Raw genomic sequence first — 11,545 nt, 5'->3', positions numbered from 1 at the left:
GTTATCTTTTCTCTGGTACCGTTATCTTTTCTAAAGTACCGTCATCTTTTCTCTGGTCTGGTTATCATTGTGTTCTAGTATTGCTGTTTTACAAATCTATTTCAAAGTTAAGTCTTAGAGACCGGGCCGCGGAAACATTAATTCTTGGAACTAATAGCAGCCATAATAGTAAAGATCTTTGTACAAAAGAGTGACACACACACACACACACACACACACACACACACACACACACACACACACACACACACACACACACACACAGAGGAGTCATTGCTGCAAACAACCGATGGCTGGAAAGGCGGGATCCAAGAGTCAATGCTCGATCCTGCAAGCACATATAGGTGAGTACACACGCACGCAAGAGTGAAACACACGCAATTATTATATGGGGGGACCACATAGGTTCATCAGCCACCCAGCACCGATTTGGGTTTCCATGGCAACACCAATAGAATGTTTGAAGGTATATTCCGCTGTCAAATGTTTGTCATTAGTGCCTTAATCCCATCAAATATCATCGACATCAGTCCATATGAAATCGTGTTTGATGAGAGAGAGACGCCTACACGACCCGAACAGTGGGAGTAATTAGGGGAATCGAACGGGTACATACAAGAGCAAACAGCATCGCTCTAACAGCTCTAACAGCACCATCGCACTAAGCTACATAAATGTAACACGAATTCTAACTGTGAAAATGACATCAATTCTATGAAAGTATCTTTTTCTAAGTTGAAACAAAGGATAAACCCTGTTGGCTCAATCCGGTTATATTCAACTCGGTTAGATATTGAGATACTCAGTACACCCTGCATGGATAGAAGAGAGGAGCAGGCGAGTGGTGATGGTGGTGGTGGTCGGTGAGTGGAGACATTAGCTAACACAAGCAATTGGTCACGTACGTCAGACCCCGCCAGGTGAGTATGTGCAACTCACCTCACGGCTCCACGTGTAGCCTAGTCAACTATCTCCTCCTAGTACACCACCACCACCACCACAGCACGCCCAGTACCACCCATGACAGTACCGTCCACCACCACCACCACAGCACGCCCAGTACCACCCATGACAGTACCGTCCACCACCGCAGCACCACCAGACGGACCACAAGACCAGAAGCCCCACCGCAACATCCGCTTATGTAAACCGGCCTATTTTTACCCGGAGGCCAGATACATTATATCAAAGTGTTCAGTGAGGTCTTCTCTGAGTACTCTTTATTTTCTTCTCCGAGGCTATGGGTCCCTACAATTGCACCAGAGGTAGATATTTATCCTCGTGTTCCATGCCGGAGCGCTCCGGGACTGGCTTCGGCCTAAAGTCGATTGTGCTTAGCTATAGTGTTTTATTTTATCTTTGTAATAAATTATCGATAGGAATTGTATCAAGAAACGAACCACAGCGAGGCGCTGCTCTCTCACTACTCCTACTGGCTTAGCGCTCTCCAATGATAGTTATCTTAAGTTAGCCAATCTCAGAACGTCTTTGCATATTTGAAATGTACACAATTTGTTATTTTTTTTATGTTAAAAGAAGTCCAAGTTTGGTACTACTGACATAATAGTACTAAACTATGGACTTATTTTGGTGGCAACATGTTTCGTGCATCCCATGCAGAGTATCTATGGATACTGTCATTTATGGAGGGCAGACTGGTTATATGGAGTGAAGCCGTGTTAGCTGCTCTGCGTGAGAGGAGACTAGAGGGGACTTACCTGCACACCTCTGCTGTCTGCTCACACCCAGCAGGTATAGGCAGCCTCGCAACGCTGCTGCAGGTGTGTGTGTATGGCTCCACTCTCCACACTAATCTATAACTGAATGGAATTTGACAGGTGTGTGTGTGTGTGTGTGTGTGTGTGTGTGTGTGTGTGTGTGTGTGTGTGTGTGTGTGTGTGTGTGTGTGTGCGTGCGTGCGTGCGTGCGTGCGTGCGTGCGTGCGTGCGTGCATGTGTGTGTGTGCGTGCGTGCGTGTATTTACCATTTCTGTCTGCAGAATCGAGTGAATAGCTCTTGGATCCCGCCTTTCTAACCAATCTATTTTTCCTCAATTATATCTACTGCATACATTTCTAACACCCCCTCCCCCCCTCCCCCAGGAAGCAACCCGTAACAACTGTCTAACTCCCAGGCCAAGAAAATGGGTGAAAGAAACTCTGCCCATTTCTTTTCGCTTCCAACCGGAAATCGAACCCGGCCCATTTGGACTACGACCCCTGAACGCTGTCCACTCAGCCGCGAGGCCCCCCCCTCGCTGCACTGGGCTGTGTGGCCAGGCTGTCCACACCATACTGTGTGTGTGTGTGTGAGAGAGAACAAGCACAGCAGGGACAGCAGTAACTAGCCCGTAGGCCTATATCATCACCCCCACAGGCTCGGGGGTGTACTCATTTGCGGTTGTGTAATCAATACACAAAGTCTCATCGTATGCCTATCCGCCACTCCCGTATGCCTATCCGCCACTCCCGTATGCCTATCCGCGACTCTCGTCTGCATCTCTCTCTCTCTCTCTCCCTTCTCCTCCATATAGAAATCTTCTACTGTATTTGTATGGTGCTTCCAGGCCTCATCGTGTCTTTGTTCCTTTGTTCACTGTCAGCAGATTTGCGTGTGTGTGTGTGTGTGTGTGTGTGTGTGTGTGTGTGTGTGTGTGTGTGTGTGTGTGTGTGTGTGTGTGTGTGTGTGTGTGTATTTTACTATTTGTGTCTGCAGAATCGAGGTATTAGCTCGCGGACCCCGCCTTTCTAACCAATCTATTTTTCCTCTGTTATATATCTACTAATCTACTAAATATATTTCTTCTACATGTATTACACACGCACGCACGCAAACACACACACTCACTCACTCACACACACACACACACACACACACACACACACACACACACACACACACACACACACACACACAGTGCTTTGAACTCGTAATCCTAGGGTCCTGGTTCGATCCACGGTGATGGCTGAAACAAATGGGAAGTTTCTTTCACCCTGATGTCCCTGTTACCTAGCAGTAAATAGGTACCTGGGAGTTAGTCAGCTCAATCAATCGGTGAACAGATTTCGCAGCCTATTGGGCTCAGGAATTGGGATGTGTGCTTTAAGAGTTATAATGATATGTACTTTACAGGTTACAATGATGTGTGCTTTGCAGGTTATAATGATGAGTGCTTAAAGGTTACAATGAAATGCACTTTCCAGGTTACAATGATATGTGCTTTAAGCGTTACAATGATACATTTTGTAACACAGTGCAGAAAGGACACCAGGGCAGGGCCGGGTCCTCCCACACTGTATCTCGGAAACCTGCCAGTGGCACCCCAAGCAGTGCCAGTGGCACCTCAAGCTTTGCCAGTGGCACCCCAAGCAGTGCCAGTGGCACCTCAAGCTTTGCCAGTGGCACCCCAAGCTTTGCCAGTGGCACCCCAAGCTTTGCCAGTGGCACCCCAAGCTTTGCCAGTGGCACCCAAGTTTTGCCAGTGGCACCCCAAGCTTTGCCAGTGGCACCTCAAGCTTTGCCAGTGGCACCTCAAGCTTTGCCAGTGGCACCTCAAGCTTTGCCAGTAGCACCTCAAGCTTTGCCAGTGGCACCTCAAGCAGTGCCAGTGGCACCCCAAGCAGTGCCAGTGGCACCTCAAGCTTTGCCTAAGTTTAGGTTCAATTGCTTCGGCAGGGCAACCCACGTGGAAGCTAAACCTTATTACTTGCAGCCTCCACTGTGTCAGGCGGGATAGTGTAAGGAGGAACAAGTGCGAACGACACGGTGAGGACCAATCAGCGTTTGCCATGGGAGAAGCAGGACAACTCTCAAAACAGACTACAGGTAAACTAGAGGTAAACCCCCCCCTCCCTTACAATTTACGCTCAAACTACCCCATCTGGCTCGTAAAATACTCCCCCCGAAGTGTCCGTAAAGTTACAATTTGGGGCTGCAGGGCAATCAATCTAAAGTCTCAGGTAAAAGAACAAGTCCCCCCGACGAGAAACAAGGAAGCATCGGCACCAGTAGCGGAGGATCATTTGTTGCTCCAGATCTCCCGCCATAATTGAGCGCCGCGCAGCGAGGGAGAACACTCCTCCTCATCTATCACACAAACCTCCCAAAGTCTCACTTTAAAATCGATTCGCCTCACCGTAAACGATACGGTTTCTAGGAATAATTATAGACGACGGAATCTCCAGGTGCAGCGGAGGGAAATGAATCGCGCTGCAAGGATTCGTCCTGAAGAAGGGGGGGCGTTGGGGAGCAGAGAGGAGGAGGGGGATCTAATCCCTTATATACAGTGTCAAGCAGCCTGGTTGGCGGGGCGAGGCATCCTGCACAGTCACGCCGGTCGCACTCCTCACACTCACAGGCTGTAATCTTCATGTAAATTATGAGTGTTTGTTGGATCGGCCGGCTCCTCCTGCTGTTATTGCTTCGAAGACGGACAGTGAGAGGGAAGGGAGAGGGAAGGGAGAGAGAGAGGGACCACTCCACAACATTCTCAGCCTGTGTTATAAGTTATAAGTAACTCTGGCAACCGTTATTGTTCAAAGTCATGTTCATTGCATGCCGCTTCCTGCAGTGTGTGTGTCTGTGTGTGTGTGTGTGTGTGTGTGTGTGTGTGTGTGTGTGTGTGTGTGTGTGTGTTTGTGTGTGTGTGTGTGTGTGTGTGTGTGTGTGTGTGTGTGTGTGTGTGTGTGTGTGTGTGTGTGTGTGTGTGTGTGTTTGTGTGTGTGTGTGTGTGTCAAGACAAAATTTATGATCAACGTTTCAACGCATAACAGAAGCTACAGAGTTAAGAGAGAGGGCCGCACTTACCTCTGGTTGTCGGCGAGCTCATACGGTCTCTGTCCATTTTTCGAAGCGGATCAGCTGCAAAGAGGGAAAAATAGATAAACAATTAGCTGTCACTCACACCAGCCCACCACCACTCCCCGAAACAAACCTACACAAAACCTGTCTAAAGGCTTAACAAATGAATAATAACCCGGAGAGTCTTTGAGCCGAAAAAGCCAAGCCACACACACACACACACACACACACACACACACACACACACACACACACACACACACACACACACAGTCCGACCACGGGACCGACCACACACACGGGACCAAAGAGCCAAAGCTCAACCCCCGCAAGCACAATTAGGTGAGTACACACACACACACACACACACACACACACACACACACACACACATGTACACACCTGCTCCAAGCTAACGCAGGTGTTCTTAACGACCGTGCTTGTTCAACCGGTTCTTTCCGTTTGACACTCCGTATAAAATGCAACTGCTTTGCCCAGCCTGAATCCCCAACCAAACACCCGCGCATAACAAACACCAACATTACGGTGTTTTAATGGTAACTAACACCGTCGTACTGTTAACGGATCGGACCGTAAACAAATGCGACGTATTGACCAAAACCCCCTACACTAGAAAGTGAAGGGACGACGACGTTTCGGTCCGTCCTGGACCATTCTCAAGTCGATTCTCACAATCGACTCGAGAATGGTCCAGGACGGACCGAAACGTCGTCGTCCCTTCACTTTCTAGTGCCAGGTCTGGTCAACATATTTCAGCCACGTTACTGCGACTCCTCGTCTGCAAATGCGACGTATTAGTTAAAAGGACAAGTCGTTGACGCTACCAAGACATAAAGGTCGTACCAGGGAAGGTGACAGCGGCCAGAGATGATCCGAGGTATTGGTATTGGTGACGTCGCTTGACTTTTCAGGTATCGGTAACATTTCATCCGATACTTCGATATATCGGGGTATCTTTTTATTTGCCGCAGGAGGGCACAGTTCTGTCTGTCAGCAAATATCGGTGGCTGAACATCTTTATTTTTTTTTTAAGAATATCGGAGCAGCTTTATCAGTTAGTAATACAGTATCGGTCAATGACAGAGTATCTGTCAATAGGACAGTATCATCAAACGAGACAGCATGAATCAACAGGACAGTATCGGCTAAAATACTGGCATCTGTACACATCTAGATATTAAGAGGGAGAGGGAGAGGGAGCCGGCGGCTGAGCGGACAGAATACTGGACGCGTGATCCTGTGGTACCGGGTTCGATTCCGGGCGCCGGCGAGAAACAATGGGCAGAGTTTCTTTTCACCCCTGATGCTCCTGTTACCAAGCAGTAAATAAGTACCTGGGAGTTAGTCAGCTGTCACGGGGTGCTTCCTGGGGGTGGAGGCCTGGTCGAGGACCGGGCCGCGAGGACACTAAAGCCCCGAAATCATCTCAAGATAACCTCAAGCTAATAATGGGCTCTTACAAACTCTAGTCGAGTTGAAGAATGAAGTCTGCCGCTTACAGCAAAAACTGGACCTGGGTTCGAGTCCCCCAGTGCACGGAGTTAGATGACTGTTGTGGGTAGTATCCTGGGAGTCATGCACTGACTTCTGTATGCATAGAACCGAAGGCCGAACTGCGAACTTTCAAATTATAATCCTGAGCACGCGTATCTTACCTGTATTTGTTTTGAGGGGTTTTCTACTCTCACAGCCTGGCCGGGAGGGGGGGGGCATACCTTGAGCATATCTAGGACCAGACTTTTATTGTGATAACATGATCGGTAAGGCTGTTGCTTGCAGTAGCCTGCATACCCACGTGAGCTGCAGGGACCATCTTTGGTGTACGGGTATACCAGAAAGCTATACCATAATTTTCAATGTATACAGGTAAGTATACTTTAGTCCTGAACAATGCTTAGGTCAAAAGACTACCTTTAAGTTGAGGAGTAGCCTACATGTGGCTTGATTCACCGTCGATAGGCCTATGGCCAACCTAACCTAATCCGGAACAGTAGTCCCCCCAAGGAGGCCTATATGATAGAGCGCAATAGGCTCAGGAACCTGTACATTAGTTGATTGACGGTTGTGAGGCGGGACCAAAGAGCCAGAGCTCAACCCCCGCAGGCACAACTAGATAAGTACACACACACACACACGTCGATCCTGCAGGCATAAACAGTAAATACTGTACACACAAACACAGCGTACCCGTCCAACTTTTATTCACACCGTCCATAAACAGGTGTTCCGTGAACACCTGTTCAGCCGTGACGTCATGCTTAATTCTCAATGAAAGTTTGCACGCGAAATACCACACTTGTTTCTGAATGGAGGTGTATCCGTGACGTCACACTGATTCCGTGTCGCTAGTTCACCACAATCACCCATTACCATTATATATATATATATATATATATATATATATATATATATATATGAGAAAGCTGCATGAACGCGCAAGCCATATATCACTAAGAACTCTTTGACCCGGCCAGGATTCGAACCCATGCCGTCCAGGATCATTGGTGCGGTGGTCACGGTACTGTGTACGTTTAGGGGTGATCCTGGACGGCATGGGTTCGAATCCTGGCCGGGTCAAAGAGTTCTTAGTGATATATATATATATATATATATATATATATATATATATATATATATATATATATATATATATATATATATATATATATATATTAGTATATTTTGGTAGCAGTCTTTCTTGTAAACATATGTTGATATGTTGTTAAATATGACCGAAAAAACTAAGATTAATAATTCTAACACGAATTTTCTCAATATTTCTTATGTTTCTTTTTACTGTCCATGGTAATTGAAAAATCAATTCTCCAAAATTTATTTTTATTTCTAGTCTGACGCGACGCTTGAACGCGTTTCGTAATAACTTATTACATTTTCAAAGACTTTAGTTTATACACACACAACTGTAACCTGAAAACACTAAACAGAGTTTTACTTATGCTAACACTAAACAGCTTGTCTTATATACTCGCATTTGGGTGAGGTGATATGTTGCAACAGTTTTGGATGAGGTGAACAAACTTTTGACCAACACAAGACAGAAGACGGAACAATGGGTATTAATTGGATAAATGAGAGGGAAGAATGGAAGTAACTGCAAAGGGCCTATTGGCCCAAATAGCCCATTGGCTCTTGATGCTTCAATATTGGTACGGAGTCTTGAAGTGGGTAGAATATAGTTGTGTACTAATTGGCTGTTGATTGCTGGTGTTGACTTTTTGATGTGTAGTGCCTCGCAGATGTCGAGCCGCCTGCTATCGCTGTATCTATCGATGATTTCTGTGTTATTTGTTAAGACTTCTCTGGTGATGGTCTGGTTGTGGGAAGCCTGTTGCTCCATTAAGGAACATATAATCTCTCTCTCTCTCTCTCTCTCTCTCTCTCTCTCTCTCTCTCTCTCTCTCTCTATATATATATATATATATATATATATATATATATATATATATATATATATATATATAAAATATTGATAATGCTTACTGGCCCATTATTCAGTCAACCGAATATTCGCTCGTTCAACCGAATATTCGTCCGTTCAACCGGCCATTTAATCGACCAACAGGGCATTTATCCGGTCTAGTGGCCCCATATATGCCCAACACGCCTCTGATAAGGCCTATCGGCCTATTAGCTGGCTAACCGCCCATTATGACGCCAAACGCTAGGCTTGGCAACCATTTGTTAAGACTATCGGACACGTCAATTTGCTAATCAACTGTATGTTTGAGAAAATGGTATTTTACCAGACACAGAAACCATTTAACCAACGGACTATGCAGTCAAACACCTAATGATTAAATTAATCGACCAAACTGACCCTTCTGCCAACCAACTGGTCATTGGAGCAGTCAGTCACTCAACCATTTTTTTCCGAAAGGACCATTTATCCAACCAACCATTTATTCAGTCAAGCGACCCCTTCTTTCCGGACCATTCCACCATTTAAGTAGCCAACCATTTAACTGGTCATCATCTTCACGTTAACAGCCATAATCATGTCAACAGGTCGTTCGCCCCAATGATAATTTGCAATTGTAATGAGGCAATAATTCATGGATTATATAGCGATTTTTTTTTGTCCGTGGACCAAGTCTGTCAGCTTCCGTACACACGCACGCGCGTGTGTGTATTTACTATTTGCGCGTGCAGCATCGAGCTTTTAGCTCTTGGACCCCGCCTTGCTAACTATCGGTTATCTAAATGTACTGATTCCTGATCTATTTTCCTACTACATATATTTGTTTCTCTCTCTCTCTCTCTCTCTCTCTCTCTCTCTCTCTCTCTCTCTCTCTCTCTCTCTCTCTCTCTCTCTCTCTCTCTCTCTCTGGCACAGACACACACACACACACATACATACATGATGCATCCCAAAGCCGCTCTTTACCTCCCAGATACCTATTTACTGCTAGGCGAACAAAGGTATAAGGTGAAAGAAACTGTGCCTATTTGTTTCTCCCTCTTCTTGAAATCGAACCCGAGCCGTTTTTACTCTATTGCTCTTTGAATTCTGTTGATGGTGAAATTAAAGAAGCATCGCCCTACCATTCCAGCAATTCTGTGTGTGCGTGCAAGTAACATCATGGCCACATTGCTTTCGAAAGCTTTCGCAAAATTTGTGTATATTATATATTGGTATTGTGTTTGTCCTCCCTGGTGGTTCTAAGGCCAGAGTTGAAAGAGGTAGGTGCATCCAGTCAGCAGGCCGGACAGTCCGCCTGCTTTCATACCTCTCACTGTATTTCCCACTTCTATACTTCCCTTCACCTATGCCTCTCCTTCCTCTTTGCTTCCAAAAAAAAAAAAACAAGGAACGTCCAGCTATAAACCCCCACGTTGTCTACGGTTGTGTAGACCTTGTCACTCTGGGTCTAGGGACAGGCTAACTCTGGGTCCAGCGGATCAGAGAAATCGACTTGAGAATGGTCCAGGACGGACCGAAACGTCGTCGTCCCTTCAACTTCTAGTGTGTGGTCTGGTCAACAGAGTAGAGCTGGGGGTTGCTGGCGGGGAGAAGGAGGGAGGAAGTGAGGTTAGAGACGGAGTCAAGGAAAGGAGGGGTGTTCGAGGTATATAAAGAGGAAAAGGTAGCAAGCTGGGCTGGACACCCTCATAAAGACTGTCAAGCAGTATCCTCCCCCGCGATAACAGCTTGGCGATTAAATGCAACCTCAGAATACTGAAAAGAATTACTGAAAAAAAAATTGTACCACTTATGGGTTATTCATGCCCGTGCTACCTCTTGGGTGGCTTAATCTTTATCATCATCATTATCAGCAAGCGGGGGCGCGGAAAGGATAGGGACGGTGGTATGGGAAGAGTTAGTGACCTTTAAAGAAACCCAAATTTGTAGATTACACAAGCTAGGCCTATATACAATTTCTGAAATCTTAAAAAAAAAAAAATAAAAGCAACTAGTCTAAGTCCACAAAACACATATTTCATGATAAACCTTCACTATATGAAAATCAATCCAATACGCTAAAAAAAATCTCAGTTACAAGCCATCCCTCTAGGGATTAGAACCTAAACCAGACCTAAAACCTAAGCCTTAAACCGAACAGACCTAAAAAAAACCTACTCGCTAGAAATATAAAACCTGCCTACTAAACATAAAAAAATAAACCTTGTCTACTAGTCAGAAAAAAATCCTGTTCACTAGTCATAGCTCTGTCTGCAACACATCAACAATCTAGAGAGCTCTGTCTGCAACACATCAACAATCTAGAGAGCTCTGTCTGCAACACATCAACAATCTAGAGAGCTCTGTCTGCAACACATCAACAATCTAGAGAGCTCTGTCTGCAACACATCAACAATCTAGAGAGCTCTGTCTGCAACACATCAACAATCTAGAGAGCTCTGTCTGCAACACATCAACAATCTAGAGAGCTCTGTCTGCAACACATCAACAATCTAGAGAGCTCTGTCTGCAACACATCAACAATCTAGAGAGCTCTGTCTGCAACACATCAACAATCTAGAGAGCTCTGTCTGCAACACATCAACAATCTAGAGAGCTCTGTCTGCAACACATCAACAATCTAGAGAGCTCTGTCTGCAACACATCAACAATCTAGAGAGCTCTGTCTGCAACACATCAACAATCTAGAGAGCTGTCTGCAACACATCAACAATCTAGAGAGCTCTGTCTGCAACACATCAACAATCTAGAGAGCTGTCTGCAACACATCAACAATCTAGAGAGCTCTGTCTGCAACACATCAACAATCTAGAGAGCTCTGTCTGCAACACATCAACAATCTAGAGAGCTCTGTCTGCAACACATCAACAATCTAGAGAGCTCTGTCTGCAACACATCAACAATCTAGAGAGCTCTGTCTGCAACACATCAACAATCTAGAGAGCTCTGTCTGCAACACATCAACAATCTAGAGAGCTCTGTCTGCAACACATCAACAATCTAGAGAGCTGTCTGCAACACATCAACAATCTAGAGAGCTCTGTCTGCAACACATCAACAATCTAGAGAGCTGTCTGCAACACATCAACAATCTAGAGAGCTCTGTCTGCAACACATCAACAATCTAGAGAGCTCTGTCTGCAACACATCAACAATCTAGAGAGCTCTGTCTGCAACACATCAACAATCTAGAGAGCTCTGTCTGCAACACATCAACAATCTAGAGAGCTCTGTCTGCAACACATCAACAATCTAGAGAGCTCTGTCTGCAACACATCACCA

At 45.6% G+C, this 11,545-nt stretch overlaps 1 protein-coding gene across 3 annotated transcripts in view; it reads right to left on the bottom strand.

Annotated features, from left to right (window-relative positions):
- The window catches only part of LOC123761757 (POU domain protein 2), a 106,204-nt gene that overhangs the window by 69,532 nt on the left and 25,127 nt on the right, over positions 1 to 11,545 (bottom strand). For all 3 annotated transcript variants that reach the window (XM_069330636.1, XM_045747929.2, XM_069330637.1), the window contains exon 2: positions 4,807 to 4,860. In XM_069330636.1, coding sequence (XP_069186737.1) covers positions 4,807 to 4,860 — 54 coding nt within the window. The remainder of the gene's footprint in view (positions 1 to 4,806; positions 4,861 to 11,545) is intronic.

This window comes from Procambarus clarkii, chromosome 24 (assembly GCF_040958095.1).
Source record: "Procambarus clarkii isolate CNS0578487 chromosome 24, FALCON_Pclarkii_2.0, whole genome shotgun sequence".
In the NCBI taxonomy this organism is placed as follows: domain Eukaryota; kingdom Metazoa; phylum Arthropoda; class Malacostraca; order Decapoda; family Cambaridae; genus Procambarus; species Procambarus clarkii.
The sequence above is the reverse complement of the archived record's forward strand: the minus strand, read 5'-3'. Positions and strand labels throughout refer to the sequence as shown.